This window comes from Ammodytes marinus (genome assembly GCF_949987685.1).
Source record: "Ammodytes marinus genome assembly, chromosome: 7".
In the NCBI taxonomy this organism is placed as follows: domain Eukaryota; kingdom Metazoa; phylum Chordata; class Actinopteri; order Uranoscopiformes; family Ammodytidae; genus Ammodytes; species Ammodytes marinus.
In genome coordinates, this window is record NC_137211.1 from 4,684,089 (window position 1) to 4,706,428 (window position 22,340).

The following is a 22,340-nucleotide window of genomic DNA, read 5'->3' on the forward strand; positions in this document are numbered from 1 at the left end:
GATGGGGGCAGCGATAAAAAGAATGCTTTAATGACGGGGAAGATAAGATTTGCTCTGAGTGACTCATTCATATATAGCTCTTACACTGATTCTAAGCCATCCTCACACACACACACACACACACACACACACACACACACACACACACACACACACACACACACACCCTCCTCCTGCTTGCTTTGAAATAATCAGTGCACTTCTTCTTGAGCAAATAAGGGCATTGCAGAAGAGCAGCGCGGATCGAAAACGTGTAGCTATGTTGTAATGCGCGACCTCTGTACACACAGGTGAAAAAAACATGCTCCAAATGACTGAGCCATGGATGATGTACGAATAACCCTTCTCACAGTGTGTAAAAGAGCTACTAATCGCTTTTTGATCATGGGCGTTGGTAGTATCCAATGAGTTAATCAGGTCTTAACACCCAAAGATCAATGAATCTAGTATCTTTTCTTGGTCCATCTAATTTCTGATTGCATTATGGTGAGAGAAAGGGGGTTGCTGTGTCAATGTCTCTTCGGACAGACTATTAGGGCCACGTCGCGGAAGAAATCAAATAAAATTAAGAGAAAAGTCGGAATTTTACAAGGAAAAAGGTGTAATATTTAAAAAAAAAACAGTCATAGTTTTAGACTGTTAACTCTCAATATAAAAAACTTTATTCTTGTAATTGTATAATTTTTTTTCTATCAACGTAGTCCACCTAACACTCCGTCATATCTCAGAATCACGCAAAGGAAGAAATATAAGTTTTATTTGTCAGATAGAAAAAAAAAATAACTTTATGAGCCACCCAGTATAATTTGAGTGCAAGACAAGTTCACCTAACGTGGGGGTTTACTGCTTAGTTTACTGAGGTCTGCCTGAACTCGGGATCGTTGACCTACCGCTGTGTACCGGCACTTTCTCTTCAAACACACGACTACTGTTTGCTGTGTGTGACATGTTGGAGGCGCCCACCACTTTGCGCAAACAAGAGCATTTATTTATTTTCGTAGAACAATCTTCAGGATTCAGGATTGCGAAAAACAAGAGTGAAAAAAAAAAAAAAAAAACCCGGAAAGCACTTTTTTTTTTTTGATTTTTTGTGAAATTATATTGTTATAATTTAAAATATGACACATTTCACTCCAGCATGTACTGTACATTTCTAATTGATCAAATAGATGAAAAAGTAGCAAAATGCTTTCACTGCCCCTATGTAGCATTATCATTATTAAAATTCTGAATATTGTATCGTTTAGTTGTTATTACTTCAATACATTAAAGGTCTACTCCGCAATATTTCCACATAGTTCCAAGTTCCCCTGGTTGGGAATAAGTAACATATATTATTTCTTTTAAGTGAAGTGAGTAATTTTTGTAGTTTAATAGCTAGAGAAAGTCACTTTTATTCCTTTACAATACATGCTTTTTGATATTTTTTTATAACTTTCTAAAAATACCCTTTAATTAAGCCCTGAATGAAGGAGCAGTTGCCTTTTCCAAACAACAATCCATGAGCTTGTTGGATCAGCCTCACGTGCCTTTTTGCATTTCCACAAACAATGAAGTCTTTTACATAAAAGGCGTCACCTGGACTTATTCCTCCTGGTTAATTACACTAGAATTAACTCAGATTAACTCAGACATGGACGCAGGGCTGAATATGACAGACTGATATGAAGGTTATGACAGAAGGATTTGCTCATATGTTGTTAATTGTTTGATTTATGAAACATTAAGTTCTTAAAAACGTGCCGAAAATGCATGGATTATTAATTACAAATTGTGAAATTTGCCTTTCTGAAAATGTTGCAATACAAAATATAATTGTTTAAGTGTACAGTAAGTAATACAATGGCAAAGTTTCATTATGATATCTATAAGTTGATACATTTGACCCTATTCATCTGCAATGTCTCGGCTTAAATGCTCATGATCATATACCGATCAAGTGCATGATTTCAGTAAATGCACTATTGGTCTCCCTGCAGACACATATAAGGATAGGCAGCAGCACCTTCATTTGGTTTTGGTAATGTCAGGGCCATAACTTGTTTGCATGTGATAACTGCATGCTACGGAAAAATGTTGGCTATATAAAATGAACTGGTTTAAAGTGGTTGAGGAGGAGTTTATTTGGCAAAGGATTGACTTGATATAACGACTCTCGTGGAAGGAATTGTTAATCCATTACTGACAGACAACCAAGAAGAGCTGGCAGATATCAAAGTTGTGCTAGAAAAAAAAATAAGAAAAAAAAACATTGAAGGGGCTAGTTAACCTTTAACTAGAGAGAGAGAGAGAGAGAGAGAGAGAGAGAGACACACACACACACACACACACACACACACACACACACACACACTCCACCCCTCCTGCGCTGTCATTCACTGGTCTCCTCTTCAACACCAGTAGTAGGACCCCATCATAAGACAAACTATATTGTACATTTTCAATTTCTTTAGTTTACTGTATATTTTTACATATTATAGGCTAAATAATGTTCTTCATATTGCACATTCAAATTTCTTCACTTTTCCATAACGTTTAGTTTTACCTGACCTATTTAGAATTCATTTATTTCATATATAACTTATCTTATTTGATCCTTTTGTACTTAATGCACCATAGAAATTTAAAAACACATTTTTCGATTTCCCCTGTCTGCCTGGCACACATTGCAGAAAATGACCATAAAGTTGACTTGACTTGAAGCTACCTTGTTAATGGGAGGAGCTAGGCTTAAAAAAAAAAAGATTTGGTAGGTGGGGGTTTGAGGGGGGGGGGGGGTGTAGAGGTGTGAGATGGGACAGAGAATAGGAGAGGAGGGGAGGAGGGGGGAGAGAGGGGGGGGGGCACATTAGCTTTTTCTTGGGACAAGTCTTTTCTGCCCCGGGACTGTCAGGTAGTTGTAGAGTTTTGTTTGTCCAAAGCACTAGCTGAAGCAAAGCAAAGCCAAGCAGACATGGACATGGCAGACTACAGCGAGGCTCTGGACCCAGCCTACACCACACTGGAGTTCGAAAACATGCAAGTGCTGCCCTTGGGCACAGGTGAGTGGGACAATATATATATGATGGTGCCGCGGCAGCCCTGGCCATTTGACCGTTGAACTTTGAAACTTTTACTGATTTTTAAAAACTTTGGTCTTTGGATTGAGGGTAAAGTTCTGGCAATGGGGAGTGATAAAGAGGGGTCATTTGTCCATTTGACTTGCTGCATGGGGCTTATATGGGACGGTCCCGTGCACCCTATGGTCATTATTTTATCACCTCTGGGTGCTATAGTGAAAGATTAAGAGAGCCCGCTCCGTTCGGAAGGCAAAGGGGGCTCAGGTCAACTTTGGTCGGAAAGCCAACTTGAACCTGTCTAGGCCTGTGTAGGGTGGTGATGTAGTCAGATGTGGATTCTCATTTTGGGTTGAAGTCACTGTAGTGTTGTCCATCTCCTGTTACAAAAAAACAGTCTTTTCCCACGGATACAGTGGAGGAATAGGCTTTCATTTTTATGTTTTTTTAAAGAAGAAGTTCTCACAATGACACCAAACCCATTCAATACAGGCAGCCAGTCTCCCATGACGACTGTGGCTAGGATTCTGGTTCTAGAATTCCCTTTGAGAAAAAAAAATAATAAAAAAAAATTAATTAACATGGGACATTTTACTCAAGTTTTTTCATCGCTTACACATCTCTACACTATTATATAAACCTAGAACAATGTCTGTTGAGTTAGCCAACCATTTCCTAATCTACAACATGTGTCAGGACTGCTATGATTGATTGACCCGGAGTCTGGTGACTGTGTAGAAAGCTGTCTCCAGCAGTGATTGTCTCTTTTCAGAGGTAATCAATCTGACATCATTTATTCTGTGTTGACTCTGTGAGCTACTCATGCAGGTAACAGATCCTCGCTGGTTGTCATCTTTTTGATCACTGGCCGATTCACTGTATTCAATGCAAACGTTCACACCTTCTCTTAAATCAAAACTGTTTGACAATCACTCAAGAAAAAATGCAGTTTAAAGCCTATGATCTAGTCCTTAAATATATTTATTAATGCTCTGTGAATGCCATTTTAGAGCTGTCAATATAAAATGTTTCCTCTGTAGCTCTTGGTGATTTATTGATTTTAAATCGGGATTTGAATACATGTGTTAAGATCCTTTTAGTAGGGTAAATACGGTAGCCTATCTACCTCTGTCTCTCAGCTCCTGTTATCAACCTTAATAGATTCATGTCTGTTTGATCAAGAGGAATTTTATTTCAAAACAAGGTTACGTTTGGTTAAAAACCACGTTTGCATTTGATTCCTAATAGGGGAAAGTTTGTTTGGTCATTTTTTCTTTCTAGAATATGGTATGAAAAAATCCAGAAATTTATTTTTAGGCCATATAACCCAGACCTATCACTACACAACTCCAAACCCTTACTCCTCAATCATACTTCATCTGTTTTTTTTTAATCTTGCTCCTGTAAAGCACCTTGAGTGGCCCTGTGTCTGAAATGTGCTATACAAGTAAACTTGCCTTGCCTACAAACTTCATTCACACACTTGCTAATGTCTAAAAAAGTTGCTGACTTGATCAGTTTTTTTTATAATAATTTTCATCTCCCTTGTCCCAGACTCGTCTCCGTCAGAGAGCGTGACCATGAGTGTGTCGGGTCACCTGGGCGCGGGCAGCCTGTGTGCCATCTGTGGAGACCGGGCCACGGGCAAACACTACGGAGCCTCCAGCTGTGACGGCTGCAAGGGCTTCTTCAGACGCAGCGTACGCAAGAACCACATGTACTCCTGCAGGTGAGGAAGACTGGGTGGAAGAGGAATTGAATTGGCCAATACAGAAAAGCACTGCACATGTACCCCTACCCTGCGTTCCAAATCACATACTCTTTCTTTTTACTACACTACATACTAAAGTACAGAAGAGTTTTAGGGGCCACAGGAGAGAGAAAAAAAATCAGCGAAGGAAGATTATTTTTTTTCATTATGTCAAGAAATGTCAAGAATAAAGACGAATACTCCACAATTCTATGTGAGTTAGTGGGGCATTTATGTATTTTCAGCATACTGCAATTGACCTGCATGAATTGGGACATCCTAAATCTTTTTCTGGCATACTAAATAGTAAGGAAGTATGGGGATTGGAACGCAGGGATAGTTCCAAATTATACACTGATTGTTTGTGAGTAAAAGAGGAAGAAAGCAAACCATGAACTGTTGTCAATTTTTTTTTAGTAAATATTGCAAAAAAGTGGCCTGATTGCTCCTTGGTCTGCAACTTGTTTCCTTCTCAATTAATCTACAGATTATTTTTCCGATAAAAAAATGCAATTTGCCTTTGACAATTTTTGCTTAAAATAGTGTAAAAAAATAATAATTTGGTGTGCTTTTTGTTGCTTTACTTATCAACCAATCAACTAAAAGTGGCAGCTCTTCCTTCCCTCATTCAAGTTCATTGTTTTGATTATTTTACATCACAAACAAACTTGTTCTTCTCATTTTGCAGGTTCAACAGACAATGTGTTGTGGACAAAGACAAACGGAATCAGTGCCGATACTGTAGACTGAAGAAATGCTTCAGAGCCGGCATGAAAAAAGAAGGTAAGCTGTGTATGTATATTAATATATATTTTCCAGAATATTTTTTTTTAATTTTTAATTATTTACTTGCTTACTGTTATTTTCTACTTTTATTGTTCTTTAAAACAGTTTGCGTCAGCTGTGTCAGATTAGTTAATTTGTCTAACTATACAATTTAGTTTTCTTGTCAATTCTGTTGAAGATTTTCTTAAAAAACAAAAATAAAAACTACTGATTACACAGAATCTTTTTATCTTTGTCAGGCAACCTCTCAGAATCTATAAAATGGAATCCCTACGTTTTATCTATTTGAGTGAAAACAACATTCTCTCGCAAAAGAAAAACAGAATTTCTCATTTCATCAGCAAATCACTGGCAGCGTGTGAGTTATCTCTGCATAGACACCCTACGTCTGAGTGTGTTGCAATCCCCTCGACAGCAGCAGCACTTAGTTAATGTTCACTCACTGGAGCGCTGCAGTCTCTAACCTGCTTATGCTGAGCAAACATTTCCGAAGCAATAATAGCCAATTTAGCCATACGCTGATAAACGTGACAACCTAGGACCACAGATTTTTCATCTAAATGACCCTGTCTGCGTTCCTTTAGAGAATTGAACATATCCTTATAGTTTTTACAAAGGTTGTCAATTCACTTAGTTGCTTGAAAATGCACTATTTCTTCTTTTGATATAATTATTATGTAAAATATAAGTGCAAAGTCAGTATAGATAGCTAAAGTAGTGATTGTGCTATAAATTGAAATTAGTGTGTGTGTTTTCAGCTGTGCAGAACGAAAGAGACCGAATCAGCACGAGGAGATCCAGCTATGAAGACAGCAGTCTACCGTCCATCAACGCTCTCATACAGGCAGATGTGCTGTCCAGACAGGTACTCATGGTAACTACGCCCTCACAGAAGCAATGATATAGCTTATATTAAAGTGTGTGTGTGTGTGTGTGTGTGTGTGTGTGTGTGTGTGTGTGTGTGTGTGTGTGTGTGTGTGTGTGTGTGTGTGTGTGTGTGTGTGTGTGTGTGATTCTGGAAACGCTTGTTGTCAAAATCACTTTTGTCAAAATCAGTCAATATCTCCTCACAATCCGCTTCTGGTGTTAATACACAGCCTAGGCTCTGTAAAAACTGGTATGTAAACTAAGGTTATGTAAACAAACGAGGCCCAACCGTCGCTAGCAACATGCCATTTACAGAGCCAAGGCTGTGTATTAACACAGTGATCACACAGTCAAACAGGTAGCGGATCACGAGGAGAAATTCACTGATTTTGACCAAATTTCATAAAAAAAAAAATGCATTTTACAGAATCACTGACTCCACCTTTAATAACATGTAGCAACTAGCAAGCATGAATTAACGATTCAATACTGTATCTAACACTTCTGCCCTGCCTTTGTCTAGATCACCTCCCCGTCTCCCATACTGAACGGGGACATTCGGACCAAGAAGATCGCCGCCATCACAGACGTGTGTGAGAGCATGAAGCAACAGCTGCTGGTGCTGGTGGAATGGGCCAAGTACATCCCAGCCTTCTGTGACCTGCCCCTAGATGACCAGGTATGAGACTGACACACACACACACACACACACACACACACACACACACACACACACACACACACACACACACACACACACACACACACACACACACACACACACACACACACACACACACACACACACACACACACACACACACACACACACACACACACACACACACACACACACACACACACACACAGTGCACACACTCTATAGACACTCTTGTCACTCATCTACTAGTCCGCTGCAAAGACAAGCAAAGTGAACAGCGTGGGCAGCTAGCAGGAGCACGTGGCTTTAGACGCAGTAAATATGTTCTTCCTAAATAAATACAACTGTAGTAGCAAAAAAGGAGATGAATTTAAAAAAATACAATCTCAAAATACTACACAGTGAATTCCCCAGTGTTAAATATGCAATGTTAAAGTGCATGTACTCTTTCTGAGTTATCACCAGAGTGAGGGTAGAATCCCCTCCTATTGTGGGTGAACATTTGTGTAGTTAAAAGACAGGGTGTACAAAGCAATAAAGCCCAGCCCACCCCCTTCTCATTTCAAGTTTTACTCTAACATTTTAGATTTGGTGGTTGCACTCGGAAATGGTGTCAAATTTGACTGTGTACAAGCGTTTTTCCATCCCCAAATTCTTCACCCAGAGTGGTTAATGTATTTTAATCCTGAGTTAGAATATGATGAGCTGGTTTTAAAGTTATATCCCGTCCTCGAAGAAAGTGCAGAATGATTAACAGCGTGATCACCAGTGTCTGGTAACTCATTATCTCATGTTATATTAGTGAGTGTCTCTTCCGACAGGGTTTTCTCTGTCAGTGAGCTTCAGATGGCACGGGACTGTCTTAAACAGTGATAGAACATAAAAAAAAATAAAAAAAATAAAGATACATTTTTCACTCATTTAATAAACTACAATGAACTTTAAAATTTTTATAAAATAGTCAAATTTTTACTGCCGGCACAGGCAAGCAAAATTATTTAGGGTAGCAGCATTTGTCGAAAAAAGAAAAGAAAATACCACTTTTGTACAAACGTGCCACTAGAATCAACACAAACTGAAACTTTCTTGTAGCCAATTTCATAACTCGATGTATTTTTCTGTATTCCAGGTGGCGTTGCTGCGAGCTCATGCTGGAGAACACCTCTTGCTCGGCGCTGCAAAGAGGTCCATGCTTTACAAAGACATCCTCTTATTAGGTAAAACACACACACGAAGCAATATCTAATCACTCATAATGCCTTTACTCATTACCCCCAAAACAATCTTGTCTTGAGCTGTGCTACACCCTAATTGTGGGCCAGTTTCACAGACATGTATAAAGCCAAGTCCTGGACTTAATGGATTTTTTAATGGAGATTGTCCATAGAAAGTACAATTTAGTCCAGCACTGGCCCATAGTGTTTTAAAATCTCACTTTAAATTGTATTTCTCCTTTAGGAAACGATTACATAATCCCCAGGAACTGTCCTGAGTTGGAGGTGGGCCGAGTAGCTCTGAGGATCCTGGATGAACTGGTGCTTCCCTTCCAGGAGCTGCAGATAGACGACAACGAATACGCCTGTTTGAAAGCCATCGTTTTCTTTGACCCAGGTGGGTACTACGACTGGCTGTATTAATGTTCTGTTCTTAGGTCTGTATGCCTGTCTTCTAACTGAAAATAGGTTCTGCTTTATTTTTCCTTGTTAAGCACCTTGTAACAGTGTTACAACACAAGACTGCTATATACGTAGGCCTGCTGGTACTAAAGGTCCACTAATGTCAAGCTATGTCATTTATGTCTGGATGCAAAACCAACACAATAGATAGAACAAAGATAGACTTTAGAAGAAGTGTTAATAGTAGTTATATTAAATATAATGGAAACTGCACTACAGACTATGTGAAATATTCTGCAGCAGACACACACACACACACACACACACACACACACACACACTTATGCTTGTTTTGTCTTGTTAATATAGTAGAAAATAGAAATAAAAAACTAAAATGTTACAACACATAGGCATTCTCTTACTAAACGCCTGTCCTGCTTGTATTTGCCCTGTAGATGCTAAAGGTCTGAGCGACCCGGGAAAGATCAAGCGAATGCGCTACCAGGTGCAGGTCAGCCTGGAGGATTACATCAACGACCGGCAGTACGACTCCCGCGGGCGCTTTGGAGAGCTGCTGCTGCTGCTGCCAACACTGCAGAGCATCACATGGCAGATGATCGAACAGATTCAGTTTGTCAAGCTGTTTGGAATGGCCAAGATAGACAACCTGCTACAGGAAATGCTGCTCGGAGGTGAGGCCTCTTAGATAATATATATATATATCTAAAAACTTGACTTCTGAGCTGTCTGACAGAATGTAGGCCTATAGGTACAAACTGGAATATTATGGAAAAGTAGATTTTTTTTTTTCCGGGATTCAAAAAGTTAATTTTTCATAAATTCTAGATTCATTACATATAAAGTTATATATTTCAAGCCTTATGTTATTAGTATTCCGATGATTATGGCTTACAGCGCATGAAAATCCAAAATCCAGCATTAGAATATTACATAAGCTCTTTTTGCACAAATTGCATCATTGAGGGGTGTGGCATTGAGCAACGCTGATGTGTTATGGAAATCAAGGTGGCTTTGGCAACGGTCTTATACATTTCTTGGATTGGTCTTACTGTATATTTTAAGATAATAGATTTTTGATTCTCATGATCTGTAAGGCCCATAACCATCAAAATGTAAAAAAAAAAGAAAAAAAAAGCAAGAAATATTTACCTTTGTGTGTAATGAATCTAAAATACACTGTAATATAGTTTCACTATTTGAATTAAATGACAAAAATTTTTTTTTTTAAAAGATGCTTGTTCACCTGAATGTATAAACAATATGGCCTTAATAGAGAGGACTGAAACCTACTCTGATATGCTGTAGTTAGTAGCACATTAATACTTACTGTGTATTTGAATGTTTTGTGTCTCAGGTTCTGCCAACGAGGCTCCACACGCCCCTCACTCTCTGCACCCTCACCTGGTGCAGGAACACCTCAGCACCAACGTCATAGTGTCCAGCAACATGCCCACGCCATTACACAACGGGCAGATCTGTAAGTACAGAATGGTACATGAGTAAAACATTTGTTTTGTATAAGTTTTATAAAAAAAAGTGTCATTGTCAACAGTGGAAGAAGTGGGAGTTCATTTTGTCCATCCAAGTTTGATCAGTGTGATCATGAGTGGAGTCAGTGATTCTGGAGAATGCTTGTTGTCAAAATCCCTTTTTGTCAAAATCAGTGAATATTTCCTCACAATCTACTTACTACCTGTCCGTACTATGCGTGCATTGAAAAAAAAATCTGGTGTTGTTTACACAGCCTAGGCTCTTTAAATCGATAGTAACGAAGGGTATAAATAAGGGGTCCACAGTAGCTAGCAACATACCAGTTTACAGAGCCTAAGCTGTGTATTAACACTTGATTTCTTTCAGCACACACAGTACAGACAGATTGCGAATCGGGAGGAGATATTCACTGATTTTGACAACAAGTGATTTGTCAACAATGAGCCTTCTCCAGGATCACTGACTCCACCTTTAATCTAAATGAACTGGAATCAGTGACATTTCGCTCACCCAGCTAACTCCATGTGCAGCCTAGTCAGAAAGCAGGAAGGACAAACACAATAAGCCTCTAAATGTTTCGTGGAAACTAATCTGGCTTATTTTGTCAAAGAGAACTCCTGTTATTCTTTCTTAACTTGTTTAATGCTCTGAGAAATTTCACAAAAGTGCTTAGGCTATTTGTTGCTTATCTGGAAAAACTGTGTCGCCCAAACTCCCCTAAGCGAGACATGTTGTATCACACAATGGTAAATATACAGTACACCTGCACAAGTGCTTACGCTGCACTTTTTAACTCTAACTCTACAGAGAGAGGGTCATTTTTTTCTGGCAATATTTGGAGCCATTTCTGCAACAAATAAATAGACAGTAAGCCAATTAATATGCAACAATTTTGCATCATATAATAGAAGGAATTTTTAAAGCGAAAAATAGCAAAGATGAGACTCCCACCTTCTGAATTGTGAATATCTTAGTCTTTCATGATACTACATTGAATATCTTTAAATTTTGAACTGTTGATTGGAGGATACATTTTTTTTTTTTTTTTTTTTTTTTGTAAACAATTATAAAAAATAAGTGGGGGTAGGACCAGAAAAGTTTTTTTTAACTTCTTCCTATCCCTTTTGAACATGAACTATATTATTTGAGTTATGTATTTGTTGTTTAAGATCCCATTTGTTTGTTTTTTTAATTTATTTCTTTCCTTTTTTTACTGCTCAATTCTTTTATTTTTGTTTGTATTATTATTATTTTTTTTTAACCATGTTCAATAAAGACTTTAAAAAAAAAAAAAAAAAAGAATATGAGGCATTTCAAAGTGTCACCATGGGATCTATTTCTTATTTTTTTCTCTCCAAAAAAAACGATTTTTAATGCATGTCTACCATATGCACACATAGACACATTGACAAAAAAAAATAAACCCATCCACTCTCCAACCCAAACAATCCTTGAAGATGAAAATAATTTAAAAAAAAGAGTAGGCTACAGGAATGAAGACTATTTCACCTTAATATAGACAATGCCGGCAATCACACATCACATGTATACTTTTCATACAAAAATCGAAAAAGTATTAACTTCCTATTTCTTTGTCTTCTACTTTACAGCCAAATAATGGTATATAATATACACCTGCCTAAGTGCCTACGCAGCACTTTCTAACTCTAACTTGTACTTATTTTGTATTTTTCAGCCACTCCTGACACCCCGATCCCGTCTCCGCCAACTGCCTCAAGCTCAGAACACTATAAAATGGCGCAAGGGGTCATAGCAACTGTTCCCAAGCATCAAACCTCCATCCCTCTGCAAACTATTACAAAGCAAGAGGCTTTGTAATAGCTATCCTCCAAGTCCTTAGCCTATTTTTTCAGTTTTTTTTTTATTTGTGTTAAAAACCAGGGTCTTTATTTGTAAAGTGTATTAGCACAGTCAGCATCCAAGCTGTCAACTTGACTGAAACAATAACAGTAGCTTGAGTAGGCTGTACACTGGCTATACACTGTACAAATGAAAAAGTAGGGAATACGCAATTTTTAAAGGCAAATCTACACTAGATTTTTTAATTTTGAGTCCAACTAAAACTGATACTTTTGCATCAAAACTCAAAAATCTAATGTAGACAGTCTACTTGAAGTTTAGAGTTTTCCTAACATATTAATGTCCACAGTATAGAGTATAATGTCCCCCTGCAGATTGCTGTATCTCTTCAGGGATCTACTGTATTTGTCCAGACACAGACAACACTATAGGCATCAAAAAAGCATCGAGTCATGCTGTTGTTTTGGTAAATGGACAACAGAAATACATTGTTATGTAGCCTATAGTTTATTATTGGGTAACATTGCCTCCTTCAATATGGCCTCAGTGTGTGCAGTAAGGCTTATGTTAGACATGGCGACGCGATCATGTCAGTATTTTTAAGAATGTTACAATAGGCCTCACAACATTATCATGTATTTAGTATTTTATTTCTAAGTCGGCAACTGAGAACATTTTCCCTTAATCAAAGCTAAAGAAAAATCTTTTAAGGTCCCTGTGACAGGACTAAAATATCTTCTAGTTTATTGTATGTACTGGAAAATGCTTAAAATTTAACATGTTAAAAAAATTTACCCCAAGAAATCTTGTGTGTACATTTGTTGAGGTCTGTGGTGCCACTTTGTAAAAGTCAGACAGACACATTGAGGAAGTTTCCCAATAATAATAATATTATATTGGTTTTTGAAAAAAGTATATTATATTTTTTGTTTAGTACTTTGTTTTGGTTTAACTGATGGAATAAATTGTGCCTTGTAACTTGTACTGCCTTTTAGCCTTTACAAAAAAAAAATACAAGGCAACATGTTTCGCCTTACAATGTGAAGATGAATGAATAAATCTCAAGGTCTATTTTTACATATTTTGTGCCGTCTATGATTGTATGAGAGGCGTTTTCTGAGGTATGAATGACAAATGGTATAACTTCATAATACAAAAAGACATGCTGGAACGTTTCATGAGATAAAAACATGGGTCCAACGTGGCAGTGGTGCTTATTCACTGATAGTGTAACATGTTATTCAGATAACGTGCCATAAAATCATTACTGATAGCACTGATTAGAATGGGGAGGGGGGCACTTAAAGCATGTATCTCTAGGCTAGATTGTAACTTAAAGTATAGGCTAACATGTGCTGCATTTAGACCAGGCCATAGGTTAAAGGTATTTGAGAATGCTTGTTTGCACAGCCTAGGCTCTGTAAACTGGTATGTAACCAAAGGGTGGCCTATAAGGGGCCCTCCATAGCTAGCAACATGCATGTACGGAGCATAGGCTGTCAATTAACACTGGATTTTTTTTTCCAGCAGACACAGTACAGACAGGTAGTGAAATGAATCGCTGACCCCACCTTTAAGTATAAGAATGTGCTGCCTTTATACCCAGGTATGGTTGAGAAATGACAGTGGTTTAATTTTTTTTTACTTCAGACTTGAAAGCTATCCTCGAAAACATCCTACAAAAGTAGTTTTTAAATATAAAATACTTACAACATCATGAGCACATTAAGTCATATGTAGCCTATGTATTATAATGAACATTTCGTTAAATCAAACTTGAGGTAGAACACAAACCTGTCAGAGATTGAGACGACATGTTGCCATGGGCTTCTGGCCTGTAGGCAAAGCGATATGGAGGCAAACTCTGCCACCTAGCGCATTCAAGGGTAACTGAAGGATCCGGTCTGTCCGTGGAAAATGTTAAAAAGATATTTAGGGCACATCAACTTTACTCGTATAATGTAACTGATAAAGTAACAATTTTTTATATATATAAATTGAGAATTATAACGAAAGTAAACTACCCAGAGTAGTTCTATGCATGAATCCCTGCCCATCCCCTGAAAAAAATCGTCTCTGTTTTCTGATATTTTTTGTAATTATTTAAACGCAATAATTTGCTTTTGGAAATGTAGATATACTGCTATTGACTCGGTGCTCAATAAAGCCTGAAAAAAGTAAAGTTAGCAAGATGTTAGATTCAGGTGCACTGAAGTGGTTACGTTGTAACTGTTGGTTAGAGTGTAGTCTGGCTTGACCACTTCAGCCAGCGTCTATTAAGCGCTGGCGTCGGCAAACAACGCTACGCCTCCATTGGCTGCTTCCCGGGGTTAGCCCCGCCGTAGATGATTGTGATTGGTTTAAAGAAATAAAAACAGGCCAGCCCAGTTTCCCCCCGAATAGACGGCTCTAAACGGAGTGCTTCCAGACCATACTACTTGCTGTAGTTTGGTCTGGCTTTGCGAGACTAGTTAGAGTGTAGTAGGCCTATGAATGGTTTGTTTTTAAATCTTGACAGGTCAGTTACTTATTTTGGACAGTTCAGTTTTAAATTAAAAAAGGAGAGCATCAGAAAATCCTACGAAAGCAATTGTTTTTATTTTTTTGCAACAAAGATCCATGTTTTTGAAATTGTGAGCGATTTAATGCTAGTTTCCGAGGGCATCCTGAAGGCAGCACCACCATCAAAACAACTGGACGACTCTGACGCGTCAGCAGCGCGTCACGTGCTCCACATTGACCAATGAGAGAGAGCGCTGTCTCCCTACCCGGAAAGAGGATTTTTCCTGACAGGTCGGTAATGATTTTTTCGTTTTTGACTGTGATTTTTGGTCGCTGCTGTGGTTTTTAAAACATTTTGTCACTCGCCAATGGATGCTCACATGAGGCATATACGTGTGTCCTAGACGGTTACTGTTAAAGGCATTTTTCGAGTAGGTATTCAGTCATCATTCTGACTTTAGTTGGGTGTCGCATCGGTTCTGCTCAGGATCAGTATTTATTATCAGATGTTAAAACGAGTTCTGGCTCCCTGCATTGAACTGCATGCACCTCAGCTAAAGGGGAAACTACCAGACTTGTTTTAAAGCAATATAATCTTATTTATCAGGTGTATCAATGGTGATTTAGACGTTCTGATCAGATGTCTATCGTTTGGAAGGGATTTCCAAGCTTTCCATGACAAATCTCTTAATATTTCTTTGTTGACGTTTTTTTCAAATGCAGAAACTAAATATTGTGGGGTGTTAAATTCACTCAAATGGATCATGTATGTGCTGATAAAACAATTTAATTAATTCAATCTTTACTTACTGTTATTATTAATAAATGCATCCCCCTATTATTTCAGAATAGCTCATTATTAAAGGTTTGAATTGTAGCCTACTCTACCTAAATGACCAAGCATATGAGCCGGTGAAAGCATTTCACTCATAGAGCTCTAGAAATGAAGTCACGGGATGGATTGGTGAATGCATTACTAATCTGCAGAGGTGTGTGTATTAAGGTGCAGGCATACCGTGGCGTATTGGATTACCGCAATGTCCATATTGCAATCTCACATGAGAGCCCAGAAACTATTCTCCCTGTTACTTTTCTTCTATTTCTCTTTAATTGTCCCTCTAATGCCTTTTTTTTCAAGATCATTTGTTTGGCATTTTTTAAGCTTTATTTGACAGTACAGAGATGAAATGGGGAGAGAGAAAGAGAGAGAGAGAGAGAGGGAGGGGGGGGGGTGACATACAATAAAGGTCCACGGGTCAGACTCTCTAATGCCTTTTGTGTGTTTCTTCCCCCACCACCAGCTTCCCCCGGTCAGTCCATGGCTGATCAGCATGAGTCCATCGACCTCATGTCTCCCCCGGCCGACCCCCCAGCTGCTGTGGGTCCCAGCTGGTTCCCCGGGGCGCCCCCACCCAACTACTCCTGCACCCTCACCCCAGAACTAGTGGCCAAAGCCCGGGAGGAGCTCCAGGAGAAACCAGAGTGGAGGCTCCGCGATGTACAGGCCCTCAGAGACATGATACTCAAGGTTTTTCTTTTTGCCTTATTGTCATTTGTATGAAAATAAAATAGTTGAATTCCTTTTTATGTGCTAGGAACTTTTAAAGCAGAACAGAGCAGTTTAGTAGAACACATCCTTTAAAGGTGGAGTCAGCGATTCTGGAGAATGCTTGTTGTCAAATTCAGTGAATCTCTCCTCACAATCTGCTACCTGTTACTGTCAGTACTGTGTGTGCGCTGAAAAATTAATAAGTGTTTAACGGGCATGTTACTTGCTATGGTGTGCCCCTTTGTTTATATACCCTTTGTTAACATACCAGTTTACAGAGCCTAGGCTGTATATTAACACTAGATCCCCCCCCCCCCCACCCCCGATTCTCTAGGAGCAGCCAAATCTGCGTACCCGTCTTGACGACGCCTTCCTGCTGCGTTTCCTGCGAGCGCGGAAGTTTGACTACGATCGCGCGCTGCAGCTGCTGCTGAACTACCAGGCGGGGCGGAAGGCCTGGCCCGAGGTGTTCCAGGACCTCAAACCCTCCACGGTGAAGCATGTTCTGGACCTGGGCTTCCTCACTGTGCTGCCCCAGCCCGACCCCACCAACGGGAGGTACATACTCTGCCTCAGACCAGGTTGGTGTCCACTTTAATCATTTTTTTATTGTTGTAATTAGTATTTTATTAGGTTTTCGTACAACATTGTTACATTCTGGTTCAACTATAGTTCTGTACATACTGTATATCCCCTAGTAGTGATAACAATAAATATGTTCGATCAAAAAAACCACAGCCCGACCGAAATTACGGGAGATACATTCTCTGCCTACACCCAGGTTGGTGACATTTGGTTTTTATTTTCACCACTTGAAATTATGAAGGCAAATTACAATAGTAGTACAAAAAGGAAACCGGACTTTGGTGTTTCATTTTGCCTCTTTATTCAGCATTTTCTTTTGTTTTTAAATTTTTTTTTAAATGTAATTGAATTAGTATTTTTTTTCGTAAAACATTGGTCAATTCTAGTCAACAGTTCAACTGACGTCTGTATATGTATCCACTAGTAGTAAAAATAAATGCTGCATTGCTTATTGGCTCACCGACGTTAATGAGATTAACCCCTTACGTATTGAATTTTTGTTTTAATACGCAACGGTAATGAAGGCATTTCAGTCGATGCCAAAAAAGTATCGGACTTTGACACTGAGCCCTACTGAGGATTCTAGAACACAGTGCACACAAAATATATAGCTAAAATCTTCTAAATCATTCTTTAACTCCTTATTTCACAGGGAAATGGAAACCGAATGACTATCCGTTTGTGGACAACGTTCGGGCCATTTACCTGACTCTGGAGAAGCTGATCCAGCCAGAGGAGACGCAGGTGAACGGGATAGTGATCCTAGCAGATTACACCGGGGTGGGCATGTCACAGGCCTCCAACCCTGGACCATTCCTCGCCAAGAAGGTGGTCAGCATCCTCCAGGTAAGAAATATTGTTATCTTTTCAATATTTGCTCGAAATATGGGGAAAAGTTTACCTATTAAAATAAGAACTGCTTAGACCGCTGACACTTTGAACTCTTTGATTAAGATTTAATATTCAAGAGATTGTTTATTTTTCATATGCACAACAATTATAGCAGCAGTCATTGGCAATGACATTTGCCCGGATATCTCCCAAGACCTGTAGCCTGTAGTAGGCTTTCAGTTTGAGTTGAGTTTCTGACACCTTGGCCTATTCTACTGTTGTTTGTCCTGCCTTGTTTGCTTGTATGTGTTTTTAATGCATATGTTTGTTGAGCTTGTTAAGCACCAATCAACTATGAATTTGAACTTGAAGAGACCATAATGTTTGAATTAAATGCAATATAATTGTATGATGTGTATTCAATTGTATTAATTCAGAATGGGTTTTTATTTAGCAGTTAATATGATATTAGTCACTGTTTAAAAAAAAGAAAGAAAGTAAAACATATTTTTTTTTCATTTACAACAGTGGCTCTTTAGCGCTGCCTGCTGGGTTTTGTCAGGACTGCACTGACTGTAATATTTACACCATCTCACAAAACACATGCCCTGCGTTCCAAATCACAAACTCTTTCTTTTTACTACACTACATACTAAAGTACAGAAGATTAGGGGCCACAGGAGAAAAAAAAAATAGATAAGGAAGATTTATTTTCATTATGTCGAGAAATGTCAAGAATAAAGACGAATAGGCCTACTCCAAAATGCTATTGGAGTTAGTGGTGTATTTATGTATTTTCAGCATACTACAATTGACATGCATGTATTGGGACATCCTAAATCTTTTTCTGGCGTACTAAATAGTAGGGAAGTATGGGGATTGGAATGCAGGGATGCTTAACGTTTGACAGGGAGCAGCTGTGATTGCTTTACTGATTGCAGGTTTCTCTTGTATTTCACAGGACGGGTTCCCAATCAGAATCAAGGCCGTTAACATCATTAACGAGCCGCGCATCTTCAAAGGAATCTTCGCCATAATTAAACCGTTTCTCAAGGAGAAGATGGCAGAGAGGGTGAGTATTGTGCCTCAATTATCTTTGATTCTTTTGTTTTTAACAATGGGGCCTTTCTGACTTGTGTGCCTCCATTTTTATCAGCAGCATGTGCTACAAAATGATAGTCTATTTTCATCTGAAAGGGCAGTTTTTAATTTTTCTCTTCAATTATTATTTTTTTCACTAGAATGAACACGCAACCCCATAATTTACAAAATCTCCTCATCGGGATTGCTTTGTGCTTCATTAAACCTGCTGTGATTGATTTGTATTCATTTGGAGGCAGACAAAGGCATTTTATCATCTTTGAGGTTAGGCTTTGGAGCAACATTAGCATTCATGTAGACTAGTGTTTGTCCAGTTTTCCCTCGAGCTCTGTTTTTGGTTTCCGCTAACTCCTAAGGGAAAATATTTGGCTTTTTAGCTGCTAGACGCTCATATAAGTTCACTAGCAAGTCGTTAACAGTAACATACTTTTATTTTTCAGGTTTAGTTTTTATTTGACTTCAAACCTATATAAGATAGATAGATAGATAGATAGATAGATAGACCTAACAAAGTAAATGAACCAACAAGATATTTGACCAATTTAACATATCGAAAAAGAGTTATAAGAAGTCCAGGTATATGCTTATTTAATACAACCCCTTCTCCATATGCAATAATTAATAACCATGTAATGACCTCCATTTTTGAGCGATTTCATAATGTTATGTTTTAGACCTGTTGCCCATTGATGCATATTCATGAAAACATAAACTATCCATACTGTACATTCTACTAGAAGCATCTGCCTGCTGCTGCGGTTCAGCACTTTGCGATGAAATCCGTAATATTGGACCAGAGCACTAACACTGAAGCTGTAAAACTCATAAACTATCAGCTGAAGGAAGCTATAAAACTCAGTGTTTCATTATTACCAGTGACCCCTTTCACATGGGATGAAATACTGTTCAAGGACGTTGAGGCAGATGACGTCACTGACATCTTACAGTGACAGTTGACTGTGTGTACAGTTAGTATATTGCTAGTTTTGTAACGTTATGTGTGTAGGCCTACGTATTTGTAATGGCAAATGTTAAATGATTGAGTTTGTACATTTATTTTGTTATGTTATTTACATGCGCATACACACACACACACACACACACACACACACACACACACACACACACACACACACACAGATTTGTTAAGTTTATAGTCGTAGAATAGATGTTACAATTGCAATTTTAAATATCTTAACATATTTATAGTAGCAAATATAACACATTTAAAAAATATATATATATTATGTTAACGCATGTTTTCCATACCAAATAAGACCCCATTGAACTGAACTGAACTGAATTAACTTGAATCAACATTATTTCCGTGCTATCCCCCTCATACAGTACATGCTCCACGGCTCAGACCTGCGCTCTCTGCATAAGGTCGTGTCTCGCTCGGTGCTGCCGGAGGAGTACGGTGGCCTGGCGGGTCAGCTGGACATGTGCGCGTGGTCCCGGCTGTTGCTAGGCTGCGAGGAGGAGTTCCTAGTGGAGTTCTGCCAGCCCGATCCACTAGAGGGCGTCGTGCTGCCGGAGTCTATGCTGTTTGAAGGGGAAGAGGCCGACGATGACACGTTCAGGGCGCTGCGATCTCAACTCTACTACTGCTACTGATGCACGCACGGCAATACACACACACACACACACACACACACACACACACACACACACACACACACACACACACACACACACACACACACACACACACACACACACACACACACACACACACACACAGAGAGACAGAAGCGCACTCGCACACACACAGACAGAAGCACACACACACACACACAGAGACAGAAGCGCACTCGTACACACACACACACACACACACACACACACACATGCACAAGCACACACTGAGGCATGGGCCGGTATGATATTCTGACAGTATGGAAACCTTAAAGGTGGAGTCATCAATTCTAAAGAATGCTTTTTGTCAAAATCACTTTGTCAAAATCAAAATCATCCGTGAATATCTCCTCACAATCCGCTACCAGTCCGTACTGTGTGTGTGCAGGCCTGCCCACACAAATGGCTGGGCCCCTGAAACCCTCCAGTCAATGGGCCCCCCTTACCCATTACTCCTATCAACAATGAGTGTGAGTGCGCTCATCCCTCAATAAACACATACATGTATTTGTAGAGAGACTAACTATCTTATCAACCAGGGACTTGCAGGGACAGTTGGGGAAGCAACTGCTCATTATTATTTTAAAATAGTAGCACATTTCTGACTTAGCCCAGCATACCTTACCTACCAATTTATTTTGATTCCCTTACACTCACACAATTGTTTAACAGATCAACAGATCTCTACAAAATAATCAGTTCACACAGAGACATTGCTCTTCTTTAGTATTCACTAAAGCAAACAGTTTTTTCACAATTTGCACGTTTTCTATGCTACTAGTTTCTGGTAAGATACATTTACACTAATTGACTGCACCAAATATTGCACTTTTTTGTATTTATGCACATGACATTAAATCATTTTAAATAAATAACACTTAAAAAACAACATCAACAACAAATTCTTCACACACAAAGGAAAAAAGGCGGTTCTCTACATGAATAACCAAACCAACCTACCCTCAAAACTATAAAGTTGGCCTTTGTGTGCTTGCAACATTTAGGCTTAGTTCATTCTGCTTTCATCACTGCAAAAGCACTGAAGTCATTACAAAAAAAGTTCTTAATCTTTGAACTCAAATCTGTTCCTTCAATTATTTCCAACTTCTTTGTGCCTTGTGTCTTTCTTTGCATTAAGAACTTTTTTAGGTCTATTTTTATTTTAAATTTTTAGAAACAATACAGAAAGCAGGACCTTGGTGGTTACGGCAATAATTAAAACCGGATGATGCTGCTCGTCAGCTTCATTGTGGTATGACCCAGCTGGTTGGTCAATTGGCCAGGTTTCTGAAAAACTGGTCAGACCTGGCTGGCCGAGTCAACCTGAAGACTTATGTCAACGCCTTTAGAAGGTATAGTCCCCAAAGGGAAATTCTTTTTCACAAAAATGTACGTTATGTGGAGAGAGAATTTGAACCTCAGGAAAATTACAGAGTAACTAATGTAGAAGAACTACAAAAGGTACCCAACCTGTTTTTTCATGGGATCCAAATACTTTTCACAACGACACCCAGACACCAGTAGCAGGTAGGCCTAAATGTGTTTTCCGTGAGCAGGAACGACTCAGGAAATATAATCCAGCCAAAACTGTTTAATATCAAAACCCAATCTTGTCACCATTTGGCACACAAAGGGTTTATAGAATGGATTATGTTTGAAACAGTTACACTCCGCTGTGCTCAATCTGAAACATTTTGAACATTTCTGCTTTTCTACTGCTTTTTAAATGGCCTTAAGCGGAGCCGCGGCTCTGTGTAAACACCCAACTTTGAATAGATATTGACATAAATATCTAAAAATCTAAAAATATAGTTTATCTTAGTTAGGTTCTTGGCCTCCAAAGACCATGGGCCCCCAAAGTGGCTGGGCCCTAGAAAGCCTTCCAACTTTCTACCCCTTATGGGCGGCCCTGTGTGTGCGCTGTAAACAGGTAGCGGATTGTGAGGAAATATTCACTGATTTTGACAACAAGCGGTCAGAATTGCTGACCTTTTGAAGCAAAAATACCACGGTTTCACGGTATGATTACATGTCCAATGTGTAATTTTGAAATGTCTTGGTAAAC

The 22,340-nt window shown here is 38.9% G+C and overlaps 2 protein-coding genes across 2 annotated transcripts; both read left to right on the forward strand.

The window, feature by feature from the left end:
• Nucleotides 1-2,953: 2,953 nt before the first annotated feature.
• hnf4a (hepatocyte nuclear factor 4, alpha) lies at nt 2,954-12,087 on the forward strand (the record flags this gene model as incomplete). Its single annotated transcript, XM_080031668.1, has 10 exons — nt 2,954-3,041; nt 4,611-4,785; nt 5,495-5,589; nt 6,351-6,457; nt 6,983-7,138; nt 8,250-8,337; nt 8,579-8,731; nt 9,192-9,428; nt 10,112-10,234; nt 11,945-12,087. The coding sequence occupies 10 exons, from the start codon at nt 2,954-2,956 to the stop codon at nt 12,085-12,087; spliced, it is 1,365 nt and encodes a 454-aa protein (XP_079887794.1).
• Nucleotides 12,088-14,871: 2,784 nt separating this feature from the next.
• ttpal (tocopherol (alpha) transfer protein-like) lies at nt 14,872-20,883 on the forward strand. Its single transcript, XM_080031774.1, has 6 exons — nt 14,872-15,002; nt 15,873-16,099; nt 16,455-16,701; nt 17,358-17,551; nt 18,498-18,608; nt 19,985-20,883. The coding sequence occupies exons 2-6, from the start codon at nt 15,890-15,892 to the stop codon at nt 20,252-20,254; spliced, it is 1,032 nt and encodes a 343-aa protein (XP_079887900.1). The 5' UTR covers nt 14,872-15,002; nt 15,873-15,889; the 3' UTR covers nt 20,255-20,883.
• The last annotated feature ends 1,457 nt before the right edge of the window (nt 20,884-22,340 follow it).